Source organism: Physella acuta, unplaced genomic scaffold (genome assembly GCF_028476545.2).
Source record: "Physella acuta isolate Inbredline_101_S28 unplaced genomic scaffold, ASM2847654v3 ptg002083l, whole genome shotgun sequence".
Lineage (NCBI taxonomy): Eukaryota > Metazoa > Mollusca > Gastropoda > Physidae > Physella > Physella acuta.
In genome coordinates this window covers 76,500-99,193 of record NW_026733585.1, presented here as the reverse complement: position 1 = coordinate 99,193, position 22,694 = coordinate 76,500, and the positions used below count along the sequence as shown (strand labels likewise).

At 39.6% G+C, this 22,694-nt stretch overlaps 1 protein-coding gene across 2 annotated transcripts; it reads left to right on the top strand.

The window, feature by feature from the left end:
• The first annotated feature begins 255 nt into the window (after positions 1 to 255).
• Positions 256 to 8,232, top strand: LOC131932078 (uncharacterized). 2 transcript variants are annotated; one of them, XM_059288963.1, is made up of 4 exons: positions 256 to 505; positions 5,603 to 5,790; positions 6,225 to 6,666; positions 6,717 to 8,232. In XM_059288963.1, the coding sequence occupies exons 2-3, from the start codon at positions 5,647 to 5,649 to the stop codon at positions 6,618 to 6,620; spliced, it is 540 nt and encodes a 179-aa protein (XP_059144946.1). In that variant the 5' UTR covers positions 256 to 505; positions 5,603 to 5,646; the 3' UTR covers positions 6,621 to 6,666; positions 6,717 to 8,232. The 2 variants fall into 2 exon arrangements, with proteins under 2 accessions (XP_059144946.1, XP_059144945.1); XM_059288962.1 differs by having other exon boundaries at positions 6,225 to 8,232.
• Positions 8,233 to 22,694: the final 14,462 nt, after the last annotated feature.

The window sequence follows — 22,694 nt, the reverse complement described above, 5'->3', positions numbered from 1 at the left end:
GGGAATTCCATTATTATTCTTTATTTTTTATTTTTAGCATGCCTACATCAAGTTGGGACAAGTCCAAAATTATCAATGAGACAAGCGACACCGTACCGTGACCTCGTTCTCGCTTCAAACCTCTCGCCGTGTCTCGCCGCCAGCGCTGATTGGCTGACGAATGTCAACTGCCTTGAGCTGATTGGGCGACGGTCACAACATAGAGACTGTTCCTCGCGCTGGCCTAGACAAGTCATAACGTGCCTAGGCCCTAGACGTCGGTGCATCGTTTTGTGCCTTAGCAGAAAGAAAACAGAATAAAAGTCGCCGCTTTCGATTTAAGTCGCATTCGCTTCTTGAAACTTCGACCGGATTGCTTCTCGCTTCAAAATATTGTGGATTTAATACAAGTAGCTTGAAGTAACACCTGTTATAAGAATAAAGTTAAATTCTATACAGAATAAATATTAAATAACAACTTCTGCAGTCCAGTACCAGAATTTCACATTGATTTAACAAGACACTCGTAAGTTTTTAAAATATTTAATAATTATTATTGTAGTTTTTAATGACATTAGTATTGCTCGATTGTTTTGAGTAGTAGCTTAATATTTTTAAAATGATCTATTTCTATTGTATTACTAACAAAATGCACACAGTTATTATTAATTAAAATTAATTACATCAAACTTAAAGACAAATTTATTTATTTAATGATATGTTTGTTACTTTTTAATATTAAATACTTTATTTACCTTAATGCTTAACTTGTAGATCTAGACCTGTTTTTTATTTTATTTTTATTCTAGATCTAGATCCATATTAGGTCTTACTATATGATAATAAAATGATTTTTATTATATAAATATTAACATTCTATTTAATCTATTTATGCCGCTAATGATAGTGATAATCCCGAGTAAAGTATAAGCCTAGTAAGGCAATCAATCACTTCGTAGTTCCATTACTTTTGATTATGTTCAAAAAACTAATATACCCCCCCCCCCCCCCCCCCGGAGTCTAAAATTAAAAAACTATAGACAGATTTTCAAGCCCAAGTTGCAAAATATGTAGTATACGTTTTTCCATCGAGTCTCTGTACTACAAAGTGTACTGACTCCAACCCTCCTTCATGTTACACACTGATTTTAAGATGAATTTGTGGTTGTTTGGCGTTGTAGATTGTCCTTACCACATCCCATCTGCTGTAGTGATGTTGTACATTATCCTTACCACATCCCATTTGAGATAGTAGTCGTGTTGTACATTATCCTTACCACATCCCATCCGATATCCTGGTATACTATATTGAATAACAAACAAATACTATAAGCTCATATCACGAGGTAACTAAAAGCTAACAGAACCCGTATCGTAAGACTTTTCGGTACCTTTAAATGTGCCAGCATTAGTTTTGAAGAAATGGAAACATCGATATGAGATATTGTTATTGCCCCGACGAAGTTTCTAGAATAAGCGACTTTTTATGAGTTCAGTGGAAGAGGGAGGTCCCTATATGACTTAACGTAATGTTAAAATTTGTTCCGCCGACGCCCTCCCCCCCCCACCCACTCCTACCCCCCGACCCCCTCATCCATATGACAAATTGTCGCAGAGACCCCACATACAAGAACATCAGAAACTTTCAACGATCCGCTATAATAAACAGTTTTTTAACACACTAAGCTTTTTAAACATACACAATTTCATTTTTATTTACGCCACATATCTTGAACCCCAGATGGTTACATATATGTGTGTGTGTATAAATTCATATGGACAGTCCTTTTGTTCTTATCTCTATTAGACATGTTTTCTGTGTACCTCATACTTGATGAGGTAGAGCTACCTCATAGTTGATGAGGTAGAGTTCACCTCTTTTCGTGACCTCGGCATAAGGAACCGACATCACAGATAAACTAAATCTCACCCTGTTACCCATCTTAAATCTAAACCTAACCCTAATCTTCTCTGTCCAAGCTCATCAGCAACATACCCTCCATCTTTCTAATCCAGACCACACAATAAGTGGTTCAAAAAAATACAGTATTCGTTTACAAACAGTATTAGTTTACAAAATCCTTATAGGGCCTATTTGTTCCGTTACTCTAAAGTTCCTGAAGCCACCGTCTAAAAATAGAATCAGATCCACAACAAACATGACCTCTCGTCTGCCGTAGTCCGAGTCTTTCTGTTGACCAAACAACAGCTGAGTCGTCCGTTTCTTAACCGTTATAGTCTAACACTAGATCTAGTAACAGATGACGGTAAATCATCATCCATACGAGTATTAGAAACTATAAGCATGGGTTGTGTCTAAAGTTAGTTTAAGAATTTTAGGATTTAAATATTATTAGGGTATAAATCTGGGTAATATTGTGTATTCTTATAATAATAACCAAGCAACTAGTTTTCGTGCTAGTTTGATAACGTAAAATATTGAGCCCCTTTATCCTAGCGGTAAAGTTATCGGCAATTCCCGTTACACAACGACGTGTCAAACATGTAAAATTTATTGCGATATTTTTAGCCGGACACTTTCACAAGGAGCGGCTGGAGCCTGGAATTACTATAAAAAAATAATAATGAATACATTTTAAAAACGAGACTCGTAATGATAATTAATTGGATCTGTTGAAATAATTGATCATTTAATTTGTCAAGTTTCTGATAACAAATGATTATCTAATTCTCTCCCTGTTTAAACAATCAAGTTACCTCCCATGTTTACACATATAGCAATATAACGAAAGTGTAACCACAAAAGCTGCTTGTTACATCGTTAAAATGACATTGGCTTACTTATATCTTTACACCCACCCACTGCGCACAGAAGAAAGTGATCTGGACAGGGGAGGTAAACAGTGACATTAAAGATCGAGTAGGCGTCACTGATGCGACGTGTGTACATAGGCTAGCAGACGGGATGAAACATCTGACGTCACGCGGTTTGGTAACACGGGGGTGGGCGCGGGGGATCTCACACTCCCGTCTTACTTCCATGTTGGAATGTTTACTTGGGGGGGGGGGGGGTCGTCTTTAATCTTTATCAACATAAACTCCACACCTATTTACCTTAATACCTAGCATTAAACGGAAGGGAAAAAAAAGAAAAAAGAGGTACCGGTACCTAAATTAAAACTTGATGTTTTTTTTTTTAATGTGCCGGTAACTCTACGGGGGACTCGGGACTCTTTAATTATTATGACTGAGTTCTGCCTTATCAAGTCGTATCTGACTTATTGGTGACCTTGACAATGAAAATCGAGACGTCTGCCTGACCGATCAGGCGTCTGACAACTTGTCCTTGATGCGTGGTTTACACTTACGCTCCGGGCTGTTTAATGAGTCTCCGTTAGACGGCTGTTTAATGAGTCTCCGTTAGACGGCTGTTTAATGAGTCTCCGTTAGACGGCTGTTTAATGAGTCTCCGTTAGACGGCTGTTTAATGAGCCTCCGTTAGACGGCTGTTCTGTCCGCCCGGTGACGGTAATGTATCGGTCTCCGTGGGTGGGGGATAGAGGGGGTTGAGATGGCGATCAGGTTAGGTAACTTGCGTGTGTTTTTTTAGTGGGGGGGGGGTATATATTGAACTGAGAATAATAAAATACTTATAAGTTAGTTTTTCATATAATATAGATTTCAATATATTTAACGTGTGTAAATTTAGCACGTGTAAATGATAAGATGTGCACTTAAACTCACAACTTCCAGAGTCTGTTGTTATAAGTTGGCACTCTTTTTTTTTCAACACCCACCCCTTATTTTCTTTTAAAAAATCAAAATAATTGTCCTTGTGACCTAAGGCTGTAATGACCATTCTACAACCCCTTATTTTCTTTTAAAAAATCAAAATAATTGTCCTTGTGACCTAAGGCTGTAATGACCATTCTACAACCCCTTATTTTCTTTTAAAAAATCAAAATAATTGTCCTTGTGACCTAAGGCTGTAATGACCATTCTACAACCCCTTATTTTCTTTTAAAAAATCAAAATAATTGTCCTTGTGACCTAAGGCTGTAATGACCATTCTACAACCCCTTATTTTCTTTTAAAAAATAAAAATAATTGTCCTTGTGACCTAAGGCTGTAATGACCATTCTACAACCCCTTATTTTCTTTTAAAAAATCAAAATAATTGTCCTTGTGACCTAAGGCTGTAATGACCATTCTACAACCCCTTATTTTCTTTTAAAAAATCAAAATAATTGTCCTTGTGACCTAAGGCTGTAATGACCATTCTACAACCCCTTATTTTCTTTTAAAAAATCAAAATAATTGTCCTTGTGACCTAAGGCTGTAATGACCATTCTACAACCCCTTATTTTCTTTTAAAAAATCAAAATAATTGTCCTTGTGACCTAAGGCTGTAATGACCATTCTACAACCCCTTATTTTCTTTTAAAAAATCAAAATAATTGTCCTTGTGACCTAAGGCTGTAATGACCATTCTACAACCCCTTATTTTCTTTTAAAAAATCAAAATAATTGTCCTTGTGACCTAAGGCTGTAATGACCATTCTACAACCCCTTATTTTCTTTTAAAAAATCAAAATAATTGTCCTTGTGACCTAAGGCTGTAATGACCATTCTACAACCATGCTGTTGGGGTGGGAAGGGGGGGGGGGGGGTGGTCCAGGAAATGCAGTTAAGACTCCGCTTAAAAGATTAAATTATCTTAGTCACCAGGTAGAAGCCTGATTTGTCATAGTTTTTACCAACTGAAGACCGACTCACGTCAAATGTTTGACTACTAACAATGACTTGGTTTAGCCAATTTCCGAGCAAGGTGGAATCACGTGACTTTACCGAGGAAAGTAGCAGCCCTCCGTCATCTAACACAACTTTCTAGTTTTAGCGCTAACCCAAACCTTAACCCAAGTCCTACCCTAGCCCTAACCTGATATATCGTACAATGGGGAGAAATTAGTGGTTTGGGTTATGCTTTCAATTAACGCCTCAAATTTAATTTTAGCCTCAAATGTATGAAATGTCGGAGTGCAAGTCATTTCATGATTTGATACACGTCGAGATTATGTTAAATAAGTAATTATATGGGGAGGGGGGATTGAGGTCATGGTCCCATATAACAAAGGTCAATATTAGGGTCATAAAAACACGCATATAGTAAGGGATTAATTGCTCCGGTGACGAACGTAGTAGGTCTTTAGCTTGGTTTGTTCTTCCCAGTATCAAGTGGGTCATTCGATACGGTGTGGGCCAAGAGGGTCATTCGATACGGTGTGGTCAAGTGGGTCTCAAATGGTGCAAATTCGGGGATCAGGGGGGACTAACATTCAGATAGCCGTGATACGGTAAAGCTTTGATATCCGTACCTTGGAAATCCCCCCTCGCTTATCTAACTTGACTTGGGATGACCGCTGTTGTGCGTGTGGTCAAGGCTGTTCAGATTCCCACCACCCCTCACCCTCTCCACCAGTCTAACTAAAAATAGAATGACCTAGCAGGATGCCAATAACTTGTAACTTCTGTCTAGTCTTGAGTCACTCTGTCTAGTCTTAGTCACCTCCATTTATGGAGCTTCACTTATAAATATGCCATGCAACTATGACACAATATGATGAAAAAAATGTCTAAAAATTGCGTTTTTTTTTCTCCTTAGGTAGACTTTACAACCTTTGTTAAGCTGAAGTTGAGCTACAGAAAATGGGACCCGTGCACATAGTTCTGATAATTCATTTGGCCATGTTGTCTTATGGGTACACCACAGCAAGAACTGTGGACCTAGTTGATTATGATGACAACTCACCTGTGCTCTGCCCACCTGATAATTATTTCAACACAGAACAGGTAATTAATTTTTTTTCTTTTGGAATATTTAATTTCAGGTGATTGTTGATATAGAGAGGATTTTGGATTGGTTCAGAAAAAAAAAGGAGGGGGGGAGGGTGTCATAATCAGTCTAGAATTGTTCATAGTTATGGGAACCAGCATGCAAACAGATTTTCTATTTAAAAATCAAATGTGGTTTAGTGTCTTAGTTGGATCTAGAGAGTAACTTGGGGTGGTTGGGCTTCTTAATGTCCCTCCCCCAGCCTTTGTAGAAAATGTTTGAAAAGTACTTTTGTAACACCTTACTGATAAAACAATTTTTTAAACTTCTAAATAGGGCCTACATTCCATGCATAGATCTGTGTGTCTATATGTATGTGTGTGTTGATTTTGAGTTGTTGTTGGGTTTTTTTAATTAATTAATTAACACATTTTTTTTATCACCCCATCAGGAAGCCTGCATGGTGTGTTCTGAATGTCCAATGAACAAAATCATCACCAGCCCCTGCCACAGGTTTCAAGACACCATCTGTGGGCCCTTCTATGAGCTGCCTGACATTGAGGTGTCAGCTGAGAATGATTCAGTCAGCTCAGAACTGGATAACCAACAAATCCAACGCAACGTTCAGAAATCCGCTGGTCATAGCGATGAGACCGTGGATGCGGAATCGTCACAGTGGCATTCGCTTGCAGTTAATCTGACTCTGCTAATCTCTGGATTCGTTATCATTATCGTGGCGATTATCGTGGGAGGGGTGTGTTTTGTGAAGAGGAGGTTAATGAGGGAGAAACAGCTGAGTTGTGAGTACAGCCCCCCACCCGGGAGGGCGGCAGAGCAGGAGTGTTGATCTGAACTTTGACCTTGTTGAATTGTGATGCTGAAGTGATGGTTACCTCTTGGTATTTTTGGGGAATTGCTGCTTCAATAAGTTCAATGGTTTTACCTCTTGGTATTTTTGGGGAATTGCTGCTTCAATAAGTTCAATGGTTTATAATTTTTTTTTACACTGGTTTAACTTCTCTAAACTAATTAGTAATTACATTAATTAAAGTGTGTTGTTTTGAAATTTGTTTCCTGCATGTGCTGCAGAAAAGATCTTACTTTTTAAAAAAAATTATGTTTTTTAGTTTACTTCTTGGTGAAGCCAGTCTCACTGTTGTAAGCCTAGAGGTCTTATATTGTGGTGTGAGCTTAAGTCTCACTATTACTTACGTTCACTAGTTCTTTTTAACTTTAGATAAGAAAAGGGCATTTCTTTAGTCCAGTTTTATTTTACAAGTTTCATTTCTTTTTTTTTTAAACTGTTTATTTTATAACATAATCTCTTAATTGTTAAGATATTCCTTGTATTTTTGAATACCTTATTGCTTTAGCTCCTGGTATTTATCTAAGCTCTGTGTATATTAAGCTCCTGGTAGACTGTTTAAAACAGGAAAAATGTTTTTAGCTCCACATATTTTTTACCTTCACTGTGGTAAATCAGATGCAATTATTCTTTCTTCAATTTAAAAAAAAAAAATTTAATTATTCATCATGCTTTGTCCATGTGAAATGGTTCATAGCAACACATTTAAATAAATTAAACGAGTATTTTAAAAAGTATTTGTAATTTTAAATTGCTCACAATTTTAAACACTGCAGGAGAGAAGAAATAAGTTTCTCACTATAAAGCTGTGTACTGAATTTGTAAATACTTATGTTTATAATCTTTAAGTTATTAACTATTTATTTGGAGAGAATTATTATTTTATTTTATATTTAGAGGGTTTCAACTTAGAAAAGTTTTAGATTTTATTTTTCTTTAATGGAAATATTGATGTGGATGGGGTGTTGTAGACAATGATGTGAAAAATAGTCATTGGTATAAAATGTGATATCAATTTATATGAAATAAATGGTGAATTTTTGACTCTGTGGTGGTAGATGAGTTCATGCTTGCGATGCATGTGTCTTTATGTGGTTGGTGTTTGAACAATTAACGTAAGGTTTGATAATGAAGCAAATGTTTATTCCTAGTCTGATAGATGTGGTGGATGCTTTCATGCTTGCAATATGTGTGTCTGTATACGTGATTGATGCGTGAATAATTAATGTAAGGTTTGATAATGAATCAAGTGTGTATTCCTAGTCCGATAGATGTGGTAGATGCTTGCAATATGTGTGTCTGTATATGTGATTAATGATTGAATAATTGACATATGGTTTGATAATGAAGCAAGTGTGTATTCCTAGTCTGCGAGATGTACAATATGTATATAACACTGTATACAGTTTTTTCAAATGAATAACATTACCAGTATTAAGACCTGAGCTAATCAGGTTTGTTTCAGACCAAGATCTGGTCTATCAAATTCCATTTTTTTATTTACTCTTTATATTGTTCATGTTGGCCAAATATTTTAAAATGTTATGAATAATAAACATGTTTTGTTTTCGAATGAAAATAAAGAATTTTTTAAAATAAATTTTATTTTGTATATATTATTTTTTTATATTTCTAATGCTAATTAACAATTTTTAGAATTGTACTTCAAAACTTGTTTGGGTCAGTTATCACAGCTTCTTATCTTCAAGGTGTAATGATTAAAGATGTTGATAAAATATACACTGCAGAAATAGCGAAAGTTAAAGTAAAGTTCCCTTTCAAACCTGACGGTCTATAGGGCAAGTGAAGTAGAGTTCACTTGTTTCTGTGACTCGGCATATGAAGAGATAGTGTGGTCAGCACTATGCCCAGCCACCTTTACTTTCCCTAATATGAGTTAGGTACCCATCAGAGTTGGGTGGACTCAGGGACGTTCTACTGCAGAAATAGTGTTACACATTAAAAAAATCCACTGATTATTACATTGTGGTCTATAGAGTCAGTGTTCCCTCTGTTCCCCCTGTGTAGTAGTTCTAAAAACCTGCTGACACATTGGCTGACAAAGTTGAATAAGTGTAGCTCACACAACATATCTGCTGGATTTTATAACTACTTTTAAAAGTACTAGATGCAATCACCAGCAAGTACAAAATCAGGTCCAGACATACAAGATACATTAACCTACCAGCGTAAACCAAGACCATAGCTAAGCCTTATGCCTAGATAACGAAATCTAAAGGCCAGATAATGCATTAAGCTTTTGTTATGTTTTCATTTTAACAAATTGTTTGTTGCTAGCTATGGCTAAATTATCAGTCTGGTTGTCAGTGAAATTAATGCTTCTCTATTGATCCATTTAACTCAATCGCCAAACAAATACAATGATTCTTTATATATCCTCTGTAACCCCTCCCTCCCCCCCCCCGGATACCAATGCTCATTTACAGATCCACTGTAACACACACACCAAGTACGCTACTCTTTAGACACCCTCAAACGCACCATCAGATCCACTGCTCGTCCATAAAACACCATCTAACTATTCCAACAACAAGTCACCACAACTCCTCTATACAACCCCTCTAACCACCCACCAACACACCACAACTCCTCTATACAACCCCTCTAACCACCCACCAACACACCACAATTCCTCTATACAACCCCTCTAACCACCCACCAACACACCACAACTCCTCTATACAACCCCTCTAACCACCCACCAACACACCACAACTCCTCTATACAACCCCTCTAACCACCCACCAACACACCACAACTCCTCTATACAACCCCTCTAACCACCCACCAACACACCACAACTCCTCTATACAACCCCTCTAACCACCCACCAACACACACCACATACCCGGTACTAAAATGTTCCTATTCAACCACCTTACAAAAACACACAGGTGACCAAGATCCGCTACTCATCATTCTGTGTATTCTACGACACGACAAAGCCAACAACAAGCCTGCACATAAAATAGGAAGTAAAGAAGAACAATGCGAAAAAACGCGAAATAAAATTCATTCATTTCAAAATAAAATAAAATAGACGAAAAGAAAAAGAAACGGAACAAAAATTTGTATTTTTCTAAACGTGTAGGAGTAGGCCGATGAGCTTACTTAAAGGTTTAAACACTCGGCCCTTCAGACACAGTGGCATTCCAAGGGAGGACAAAACCCAAGGGAGATAAAAGGTGCAGGCGGTGAGCGTTGATTTACGGAGTAACCGTTTGGCCCCTGTCGTTGTCAACGCCCGTGGCCGGACACATAATAGGGTCTTTTATCCACGGGCCTGGCCCGGCCCCCGGGTTGTATTATACTTTCACACAATGATGGAAATAGTTGAAGACTTCGACAATGGCGCGCGGAAGCAGCCGTTCGTTCATAGTTGAGGGCCGTCACAAGGGGCGGTAACCCTTGGCCTCAGGGGGCTTCGGGGTTATTTAAAAACACAAACCAGGACAGACAGCGGACAGTGACTCCGGTGTCTAGGGTCATTAAAATCTCCTATACAAAGATGACCCAGGACTAGAGGAATTTTTTTTTTTAAAATCTATATAGGCCACTGCATTGTATCGACCAAGGTATCTAAAACGTATTCAATGTTGAAGCATAGACCATACTCTTTGCAAGCAGATAAAAAAAAAAGAAAAGTTAGATGGCCGAAACTAGCATAGAGAAGAGTTGGAAAATAGAAAAAAAGGGCTATTCTATGTGAATGACATAAAATCAACTTGGGGGGGGGGGGGGAGGGTCAAAAACAAAGTAATAATTACACAATAACACGCAGATAAAGTTAAAATTTTGGACCGGATGTTAAATATGGCAAATAAAGTAAAATGGGTTTGTTTTCGAAAGGTCAATTTATTTGAAGGGATATTGGGTTCACTTCTAACTTCTAACACCCAACTGTCTTTCCTTCCAAACTTGAAACAGGTACTTATCAGAGCTGGGTGGACTCAGTGACATCCTACATTTAACTTCGGGTAACGAACTTCAAGAATTTGATACTGCCGGATTTACAGTCAGCTGCACTACCGCACGGCCACGCTTTGAATGCCATGGTCTACATTGATATAGGCCTATAAAATAATGTCTGTTGTAAATTCCCAACCCCCCCCCCCCCACACACACACACACACAAACCCACACATTCGTGTAACATCATTTATGGACTACTTCACTACTTCATAAGTAAATAATACACATACCAGATCTACATAATAAAAAGTTAAATATAGATATCGCAGCATGTCCACAAAAAATGGAGGGTACAAAATGCAAGTATAGTGTAACACACTAAATATAGATCTAGCAGCATGTCCACAAAAATGGAGGGTACAAAATATAACTTGAGTGTTACACACTAAATATAGATCTAGCAGCATGTCCACAAAAATGGAGAGTACAAAACACAACTAGAGTGTAACACACTAAATATAGATCTAGCAGCATGTCCACAAAAAATGGAGGGTACAAAATGCAAGTATAGTGTAACACACTAAATATAGATATCGCAGCATGTCCACAAAAAATGGAGGGTACAAAATACAAGTATAGTGTAACACACTAAATATAGATCTAGCAGCATGTCCACAAAAATGGAGGGTACAAAACACAACTAGAGTGTAACACACTAAATATAGATCTAGCAGCATGTCCACAAAAATGGAGGGTACAAAACACAACTAGAGTGTAACACACGAGTGTACATGTGTGACAGCACGTGTGTTGAGCTCGTGATTTATTTATTTTTAAACAGGCGCTTGCTAATTATGTTGAAATATAAAGCCTATTGTGTGGAACTATAAGAGGAATAACGTTATTAGAAAACTGAAAAGGGGTCGTCCATAAATCAGTGGCGTAGCGAGGTCGGGTGTCACCCGGTGCGGCACTTAATGGTGTCACACCCCCCCCCCCCAGAGGCGTAGCCACCCTTACCGGGGACAAACTTGCAATTTTCGATTTGAACCCCCCCCCCCCCCCGCCCTCAAACTTTCGATTTGCATCCCTCTCAAGCTTTCGATTTTCACTCCCCCCCCCTCAAACTTTTGATTTGAACCTCTTAAAAGACTATTTAACAACCGAATTAATCACTTAACTAAGTGGAATTATCATTTTTCTCTATATATTTTGCTATTTTTTGCCTTGGTGTCACCCCCCTTAATAGTGCGTTCCGCTCCCCCCCCCCCCCCGCCCCCCATCCTGCCATAAATAACGTCACACTCGTAGGGGGGAGGGTCTGTAATTTTGTGACGGCGTGTGATGAGGGAAAAAGGGGGGGGGGTCAGATCGTTCGACGTCACACTTTTGCATGATAAAAAAGAAATGTTAGAAAACGAGTTTTAGCCGTTATTTCGCGTTTCAGAAAACTTTTAATAAATTGTAATAGGAATTGATTAAAATACTCTATGTTGACAGAGTTCAGACAAGATTTTGGAAAAATATCGATGTTTTTAAGAAAAATTCAACTGCAATTTTGAGGGGGGGGGGGTTGTAGGCTGAGGTGTGACTTCATTTTAGGGGGGGGGGGGTCTTGCTTTTTGTGACGATGTGTGACGGAGGGGAGGGTGGTTAAAATCTTTCAAAAAGCGTGACGTCATTTATGGATGACCTTTTACTGTAATAATATGAATTTTCAATACCTACCTACACTAAATGCTCAAAAACCCTCAATAAAAACAAGTTAGATTTCAACCCAATTCATGACCTCACTAACAAACAAAAAAGAACACACAAACATTCTACACACACACACACACACACACACACACAACAAACATGTTTGAAAACATAAACCATTTATAAACAAAAATGTGTTTACAACTTTTTTCTGTGACTTTACATGTTCACCTTTACACCGCAACGAAACACAAATAGTGATTAAGGCACTGTAGGTTGTTTAATTTTCATCAAACCTCATCATGTCTATAAATAGCCCTTTCTAGATTTTAAAACTCTGACCCTTTGTAACTTTAACCCCTTGTTCACGCACGTGGCGAGGTCAACTTGTCCCTCTTCTTGTGCGGGAGTGTCCAATTATCTGGCCACTTTTCAGCGCTCCGGTCGATTTTTTAAAAAGTCTGGCCAGTCGTGTCCTGTTGTATGCCAGACTGGCACACATAACAACAACTGACCAGACGACAGGTGTTCATTTATCACTGTTGATGTCATCAGATCTATTGTTAATTCAGTTGACCAACGTTAACCTAGAATGTATGTAACTAGCAGGAGGTTTTTCTAGCACCGCGATTATACTTATGAAAAGCATACTGTATACTTATAATGTCTATAAAAAAAACTAAGTATTAAGTTAATTTTTAGGAACCTGGAACATGTATATGTCTAATTGCTGCGAAGTTGTTTGTTTTTTAGACTTGTATAGTATACATGTCGCAAGTGTGGTGCACCTCTACCTATACAGCATTTGTTTAATTTCTTGAATATCTATCTATATATATAATTCTCTTCTTCGAGCCGTTAGAAAACAAGCTGCAAACGCTCTCCCTACCTCCCCACCCCTACATGGTTTTAGTGAGCTGTGTTCACTCTAAATGTTTACAAGCAGAGCCAACGATTTTAAACGTAGGGGGGGGGGGGGAAGGAGGAGGGAGGGAAGGAAGGGGGGGGGGTTATGGTCCTTAACGAGCTACTTATAGTGTTTTAAAGAAATATTTTCAGTGTCAGCGTTGGTACTGTCGAATTCACAAATTATGAATTATTGAAAATTAGAAACAACTAAATAGCGGCGTATGTTATGCCGCGGGCCGGCTCGTTCAATATATTTATTATATCACTACCAAATGTCTTTTTCGCGCTAGCATTTCTATGAAACGTGGTGCTGATGCTAAGCCTAAAACACGACATTAATTAAGAAAACGAATATTAATATAGGCCTATATTCATGAATTCGCGTAGCATCCAGTCTCTAATCCCCTCACCTCACCCACTCCACACACGATATCTTGGTTTGCACATATTGTTTTATGAAGTTAGTAGAGGAGAAGCGTGCACTAGTTAAAGTATGTATTTTTTCTAGATGCATTTTTATATTTTACTACTTCGTCCGGTGGCGGGGGGTATGTTGGACGTGCTCCAAGTGGGCCAATGACCCCCCCCCCCCCTTGGCTAGATGCCTGAACACTGGTTTCCACCTGTCTAACAAAACAATGTCATTTTTGTGTGACCCGTGTTATATAATCTGAAGATTAATGAGCATTTTGAGGCCTTTTCTAAAACTTTCTATGCTTTTTACTTTATTTAAACACATACATCTTTGCAAAGGTGAAAGGTTACAACTGGAATGGCCAAGTTTGACTCCTTAGGTAGGCATAGGTAACCGACTACTGGGTTTTGGCTATAGTTAGATAAGGAATACACATTTATAAACCTTGGAATTCCTGTTAGAAAAAGTAGTTTAGAGTTGTGGGCAAGAGAGATAAGGAATACACATTTATAAACCTTGGAATTCCTGTTAGAAAAAGTAGTTTAGAGTTGTGGGCAAGAGGTGTCACTTATTACACAAAAAGGCGAATTTATATTAATCAAGGCAAAAAACAGGTGACGTTCGGTTTTTCAAACGGATTTCATTTTAAAGAGGATGTTTAAACTTTAAAAGAAGAGAACAAAACACATTTGACTTCAATCGAAGCCGTTTAATAAATGTGTGCAGTTGGCCCATGTTTATCAATGCGGCTATTGTTGTAGTTTTTTAAAGTCACCCAACACTCAACACTTTGGAGAGAGGAAACGGAACGAAATGAGAGTCGTCGAGATTAATAGCACACCGCAAGCCAGACTGACAAGCCTTGTGCTCTGCAGTGGAAGGAGAAGGGGACAGTCGGGGTTAAAATTTGGCCAGCGCAAACTAGATTGCTTCCGGTGTGGGGTTAGACAGATTGCCCCCAAGCGGTCAAAGGCTTTTTTTTTTTGTATTTTCCTGCAAGACTAGCGGATGAAAGGGTGGGGGGGGGGGGGGGGGAGATTGTGCATTGGAGCCAGTTCTATGACAGCCTGTCACCCATAATCTAGAGCTTGCAACTGCAGATATAAATTTGATAGGCTTGTCGGACACCGTGGCGTTAGGTCAATGGGCAGGAAAAATAGGAAGAGTTCGCGGCCTTTGTCACTGGGCAAAGGGTGGTCTGGTGGCAGGGGCAATAAAAAATGCAGGCACATCCAGTCCCCCCCCCCCCCAATTCCTCCCTACCATCATACACACACACACACATATATATATATATATATATATATATATATATATATATATATATATATATATATATATATATATATATATATATATATATATATATATATATATATCAGCAAGGAAGATGGGGAGATGGGATATATATATATATATATATATATATATATATATATATATATATATATATATATATATATATATATATATATATATATATATATATATATTTATATATATATTCAGCAAGGAAGATGGGGAGATGGGATAGTGGTGCATAATTAGGTTTATTATACTTTAATCGAGCCTCTATATAATCTCTAATCCCCTCCGTGTACCTGTTGCAGTCCTCATCAACACCAATACATGTTGTTTTTCTATGCCGTCCGTTATGTTTACGCAACACGTCATGCAGCAACTGATGTGTCTAGACACATTACACCCCTGGCTGGTGACATACAAAAAAAAACACACGACACAGTTAGCATGACAGACCTGTTTAGTTTTAGAGTAGCTGGTAGCTATCGTGTGTAAAAAAAAAAATAGTTTCAGACATCTGTGCAGCTCTGTTATGTTATCTTAAGGAAAATGATTACTAAAATTTAGTTAAGTAGTGATGATAAACAAAAATTACAGATAGACCAGGTTACCTCACTATTGAAAGGATATTACCATATATATATATATATATATATATATATATATATATATGTAACGAGTCTATTTGCCTGTAGTGCCAAATGTTAACGAGTCTAACCACTCATTCTACACAACATCGACCACAGTATAGATACTCGAAGATGCAGGTTCACTATTGATCCTTTTATTACATGAATCAAAGAAATGTTTCACAATAATATAATGAATCAAAAGAAATGCTTCACAATAATAGTCTGAATCAACTGACCCCCAACAGTCCTCACTAGTCTTCACATAACTGAATGCACATGTCCATCGTCCTTATTAACACAATACGGCTAACCCGTTCAATAACCAACTTGATACTGCCGCTCTCCTACTGACTGACTGATCTCCCCTCCTCATCCCAGCCGTCGCCTTCCTATATATCCCTTCGTATTCGTAATCGGATTCGTAATCGTAATCGTAATCGATTCTAATCGTTGCATCAGAATGTTAATTACGCCGCTTCTGTCGTACAGTCCGATTAATAAAACACCTGCACTGTTTCATCAGCCAAGTCGTGTCAAAGTTGACAGCGCTTGTCGTATCCTTCCCAAAATACGCCGTGGCTTTATGATCGTTATCAGTTGGCTTATCAGTCCAACACCTGCACTATTGCGTTCTTAACAATCGTGACCAGTAACTAGGCCTACACTAGTTACATCCACCGCCGCCTTTTTTTGTGTGTTTTCAACCACAAACAACGCTTGGTAGGTGCACTTCTTAAATGTCAATCGCACCATCGTAAAAAAAAATTTATTGTTCCATTCACTGTCAATGTCGTCACATTCGTAAAAGATTGACAGTTATCCCTATTTCACATATCAAATGTGTCTACCTCATATTCCTCAGACACAAAGCAGTTCTAGAATTCACATCCACCTTTTTACGTTTGGTGACTTCACCAGTTCACTTTTATAACTTTTTGAACAGTCTGTTCTCATACCAGCGCGACCATGAAAAAATTGATGGTTGCTGACGAAAAATTTCGTATTCTTTCTGTTTCTCAAACTTCTCCGCGGACCACTTATCTGCTGTTCTACTGTGTCTCTGCTTCTGGGAGGACCGGGATCCTCCTTGTTGCCGTTATCCTCCCCTTGTGTATCGCTGTTGCGCTGTTGATGGTGACATGGTTCCGGGATGGGTATGTGAATTTCCGTTATAGTTTCCGGTTCCCTAATTGTCTTAGGTTTCCCTGTGTGTAACTGCTCTTCTTGACTATGACAATATTTCTTTAATTGAGCAATATTCGCCCACCGATCCGGTTTGGTGTGATCGATGGGTCTTATCTTAAAGGGGCCACCTGCTACTTTAGGCATCTCCACGACTTGCCATATCTCCTGTCCCCAGAGGTCGTGGATTTTGTTTCTGCCTAACGGGTGGCTACGCAGTAATACCCTGTCGTTCAGTTTGAGTGGCGGGTCCTTTGTCTGTACCGGCGGTTCCCTTCGCCGTGCTTCATGTTCTAGTCTTTCCTGTACTACCCTGTACATTTCTCTAATTCGTCTCATATGTTCATTCACATATTCTAGTGCGGTGTATGAGCCAGTCATACTTTCCTTTTTCCCTAGGAACAAGTCAAGAGGGAGTCGAGCCTCCCGTCCGAACAATAACATGTGTGGCGAAAAGCCGGTTGTGGCATGGGGGGTGCAGTTGTATAGATATACCAACTCTGGGAGAAAATCAGGCCAACGTTTTTTCTGTTCAGGTTCTAGAGTACGCAGCAAATCATGCATGCTGCGGTTGAACCGCTCGCACTGTCCGTTTCCTTTCGGATTAAATGTGGTTGTTCTAGATTTGTTGATCCCGTAGTGGCTGCACAGTTGGTTAATTACTTCTGACTCGAAGGCCCTTCCTTGGTCAGAGTGTAATTGTCTTGGTATGCCATATTTGATGAACCAATGTTCTATTAAGACCTTTGCCACTGTTTTGGCAGTCTGATCTCGTGTGGGCACCGCGACAGTCCATTTGGTGAATACGTCCGTCATCACCAACACATGTTCCGTCCCATCCGATGATTGCTCCAACGACGTAAAGTCCATAGCCACAATCTCTAGTGGTTTTGTCGCCAGTAAGTGTCCTGATGGCTGTCTCATTTTGACAACTGGCATTTTCGCATGCTGACACCTAACACAAACCTCACAATGGCGTTTGACCTCCATCTCCATATTGGGCCAGTAACACCTCCGTCGTAATATTTTGTGCGTCCTGTCCTGACCCTGGTGTCCTGCCCTGTCATGTGCCAACCTTAGCACTTCTTCTCGTAATTGTCCAGGCACCACCACCTGGTGTATTGTCCCATCAATTTGGTCATGAATTCTCCGCATGAGAACACCATCCTTTATACTGAGACGGTCCCACTGACTCAGTAGTTTCTTTGTTTCTCGACCAAACTGTTCTCTTTCCCTTCTTCTTGGGAATTTTTGTTCCTGGACGTATTTCAACAGCGGCTGTAAGCCACTATCCGTTTTCTGGGCATTTCTTATCTCTTTGTGATTAAGGCAATTAAAATCACTAATGTCCATATGTCCGGGCTCTGTGGAAATGTGCTCCACCCCGGTCTGTCCGTTCTGCCTCACTTGCACCCCGTGAGGGATATCTGTTGACGCTCTGACCTCACATATTCCTGTCAGCGTTTCTTCCTCATCGCCCGGTCTCTCGTAAGGATTCCTTGATAAGGCGTCCGCATTGCCATTGGACCGCCCCGGGCGATATTTTATCTCTAGGTCAAAGAGTGCCAATTCTGCTGCCCATCGCTGTTCGATGGATCCCAACTTTGCTGTCTTTAGGTGACTGAGGGGGTTATTGTCAGTGTATACCACACATTTAGCACCCAATAGATAGTCCCTGAATTTTTCAGTCACAGCCCATTTTAATGTCAAAAGTTCTAGTTTCATGGCGCTGTAATTTGTCATGTTCTTCTCTGATTCCTTCAGAGCTCGACTGGCATACGCAATAACCCTGAAACCTTGCTTTTGTTGTTGTGATAGCACAGCTCCCAGACCTTTAGAGCTGGCGTCAATTTCTAGCCGAAATGGCTTGTCAAAGTCTGCGTATCCTAATATCGGCGCCTCTGTCAAAGCCTTTTTCAATAGCTTAAACGAGTTCAGGCATTCATCAGTCCATAATTCACCTATCAGTTGTGTTTTACCTTTCTTTTTCTCCTTACTGGGTTTCTTTGTCATTTTGTTTACCAAGTCATGCAATGGTGCGGCAATTTTTGCAAAACCAGGCACAAATTTTCTATTTTCTTCTTCAGATAACAGACACTCTAAAGATGAACATTTCTCCTGTGCTTTTAATTTGCATGAACTTTCCCTATCCAGTTTCTTGGTTAACATTGAGATCTCATTATTAAGTCTACCAATTTCTTCCTTATCATCATTTTTCTCTGCCAACAAATTGTTCACTTGAAACTTTTCAACATTCAAGTTCATTTCACAGTTCATTTTTTCAATATCTGATAATTTCTCTTCGAGTCTTGTTTGAGACTCTTTCATTGTTTGTCCCATTTTGTTTCTTAAGCCATAACCTCGCCGCTCTGTAGCCTTGACCTGCCTTACAGAGGGCGATCGTTTCACCGGACAGTACCGTGCCATATGTCCGGGTTGTGAGCAGGACCAGCAAATTGGTCGACCGTCAGCCGTCCACCGGAGCGATGGACCGGCAGGTCGCGGCTGTCCAACCCGTCCCTGTTTTGTCCCGTTTTTGCCCTGATTCTCAGCTGTTGACCTGCTTTCCAACCTCTCCAATCGTTGGTCAACCTTATCCAGGTGGGCCAACAGTTGAGCCATCATGGTTTCCATCGTGCCGGTCCCTGTGGGTGGGGATTGTTTCTGTTCCGGCACCGAGACTTTGTCTACCGAACAGTTCGATTGGTCCTCATCCTCGGACCTGCGGATCGCTGAGTTCCTGACCTGAAGGAAGGTCAACTGTGGGTCTTTGTAGACCTCTTCTTTCAAATATCTTCTTGCCATAGGGGTCGCCAGCCCCTCGATGAAATGGTCCCTCAGCAGGCGCGCATCCATGTCGGGTATTTTGCCTTTTACAGCTTCAAAGGCCCTGTTCATTCGGTGTGAATATTCCATCACACTCTCCGCCAGTCTCTGCTTTATACCTACAAACACCGATAGCAGTTGCGATCCCGACCGTCTCTCCCCAAAGGTCTCCATAATTAGATCCAGCACCTTATCTGGATCTGATTGGATGGTTTTATCGTGGCATTTGACCTCTGCCCTAACCGTCTCTCCTATACTGCCCATCAGCAGTCTTAATCTTTCCTCTGGTGACATGTATCTCGAGGCCCAGGCAGCCCTGACCTCTTCACTGAACCTGTTGGTTAAGGTTGGATCACCGTCCCCGTAAAATTTGTTGATGTGGGACTCACTGGGCAGGACCACAATATGGATCGGCTTTTTGTCCAAATTTTGTCCTGGTCCATCTGGAGGCAAAGGGTCATCTTCACCGTTGCCTATCTCTGGGCTATCTTTATCTGACTCAGATTGTTGGGCCAGCAGGAGTTTTTGTTCTTTTCTGATATTTAAAATACCACTCCTGCGTCTGTCATTCACATTAAGGAAAAATGTTGCAGCTATGCAGCAGATAGTGTTGCCCAACAGGGAGATCATGACACATTTCCAGTGTCTAAGAGTTACATCTATATCTTGGTTGTCATCTTTGCCTAGTATTTGTCCCACAACCAAGTTGGAGATACCAATGCCAATTATCTGGATGCTGGTGGTCAGCCCCATAGCTGTCCCCAGGGTAGTTGGTGCTACAACTAGGGGTATACTGAGCCACATGCTTGCAGCAGCAAAAGAGCATGTGACACCAAGCCAGAATGATAATGAAAGGTGTCTCATCTCTGTTCTTTTCAATTTCCTCGATTCTGATTTCAGTTTTCCCTTTTATTTATTTCCTTCAAATAAAAAAAAAAGACCTTTCTTACCGTGTGTGTATGAAAAATTTTCCTCGTTCCTCAATTTTCACTGTTCCTGAATGTCCGAATTCACACACACACTAAACACAGTTATGAACTAGGTTGACTATGGGTGCCTAAAGCGGCTGGTCTAATTGGATTCCTCTGCCCGCAGCGCCAAATGTGACCGAGTGTAGTTGCATCTTCTGCTCGACAACGCCAAATGTAAAGAGTCTATTTGCCTGTAGTGCCAAATGTTAACGAGTCTAACCACTCATTCTACACAACATCGACCACAGTATAGATACTCGAAGATGCAGGTTCACTATTGATCCTTTTATTACATGAATCAAAGAAATGCTTCACAATAATATAATGAATCAAAAGAAATGCTTCACAATAATAGTCTGAATCAACTGACCCCCAACAGTCCTCACTAGTCTTCACATAACTGAATGCACATGTCTATCGTCCTTATTAACACAATACGGCTAACCCGTTCAATAACCAACTTGATACTGCCACTCTCCTACTGACTGACTGATCTCTCTTCCTCATCCCAGCCGTCGCCTTCCTATATATCCCTTCGTATTCGTAATCGGATTCGTAATCGTAATCGTAATCGATTCTAATCGTTGCATCAGAATGTTAATTACGCCGCTTCTGTCGTACAGTCCGATTAATAAAACACCTGCACTGTTTCATCAGCCAAGTCGTGTCAAAGTTGACAGCGCTTGTCGTATCCTTCCCAAAATACGCCGTGGCTTTATGATCGTTATCAGTTGGCTTATCAGTCCAACACCTGCACTATTGCGTTCTTAACAATCGTGACCAGTAACTAGGCCTACACTAGTTACATATATATATATATATATATATATATATATATATATATATATATATATATATATATATATATATATATATATATATATATATATATATATATATATATATATATATATATATATATATATGGTTGTGTGTCTATGTATATATCATTCTGTGTGGTCTGTGTTTGTGTGTATGTGTGTATGTCTATGTGTATGTGCATATGTATAAATACATATAGATACTTTTATACATATATGTAGGCCTCTATGCATGCGTACAGATCTTTCGATATGAGCCATAACTGGCCTTGGATCTTACACAGCGTCGTTTTCCAACAATTTATTTCGTTAACAATACTTCTCGTTGAACTCAGTACCACAAGGGCCGGAATAACAAATACGAGACGCTGCTCCCCCATGCTTATACTTCTCTGATACCGACTTGTTGAGGGTTTGCCAACACAGTGTATACTCACTCTACTGGACTACAAACTTAATACTAGTATTTGATAGCTGTGACCCCCCCCCCCCCCTTTCCTCAAACACCCTCCCCTCGCATCATCCCTCTTGTCGTTTCCCCTTTCATCTATTTCACACTCTCGACGAGTAAAGAGTGGGGGACGTCTAGGCTCATGCCCGGGCACAATAGCCAGGCCCCGGGGCGGGGGAGACGCTGGGATTGACTGGGACACAAGAAAACAATTACAACTCCTGTGCAGACGAGCATCAATATTTGAGGACATGGCCGGGGAGTTTGTATTTCAGAGCGAGGCTCCGTTTTAAGGTTTGAATTGGGATGACGGAAGGAGAAGTGTGTGTGTTGTGGGGGGGGGGGGGGGGGGGGGAAGGAGGTTTGAGGTGAGGGGGGGGGTAGGGAAAAGGGATGTTTGAACAGTTGTTGTTTTTTTCTGTCGGATCAACATTTTGTTCAACCTTGTCGAAGAGGAGTTGTAATTTGTAATTGAAGGTTGTTGTCTTTTCCACAACGTTGAAATTACTGTTGAAGTTAGCTTAATGGTTTTTTTTTTAAATCCCTCTAAATCTTATCTTCTCGCTTTTCTATTTTATTTAATGACATGCATTGAATTTTAAAAAAAAAATACCTAACTATTCATCATCAATAGCTAAATGAAATATAGAACAAACTGTAATGCCAAACCACTCTATATTTTAAAAAAATAGTTTAAGATAGCTGCACTTCGCAAATCTTTCGTTGTAGGTGTAGACCTATGTTATTGGCTAGATAGGTCTGATTATATTAGTCTATTTTTTTTTAAATATTGTTTCATAAGAGAGTAAAAATAAAAAATCTGAGAACTAATTAACGTAATGTTAATTTTAATTAGAATAGAGAGCAAAGTTTCACATGGATTTACATGGATTCCTCCATAACAACCACAATT

Excerpts from the sequence above, each read along its gene's own strand:
- LOC131932078 (XM_059288963.1), top strand. The coding sequence starts at position 5,647 with ATGGGACCCGTGCACATAGTTCTGATAATTCATTTGGCCATGTTGTCT. Across the intron at positions 5,791-6,224 it reads ATTATTTCAACACAGAACAG|GAAGCCTGCATGGTGTGTTC; the intron begins GTAATTAATTTT and ends TCACCCCATCAG.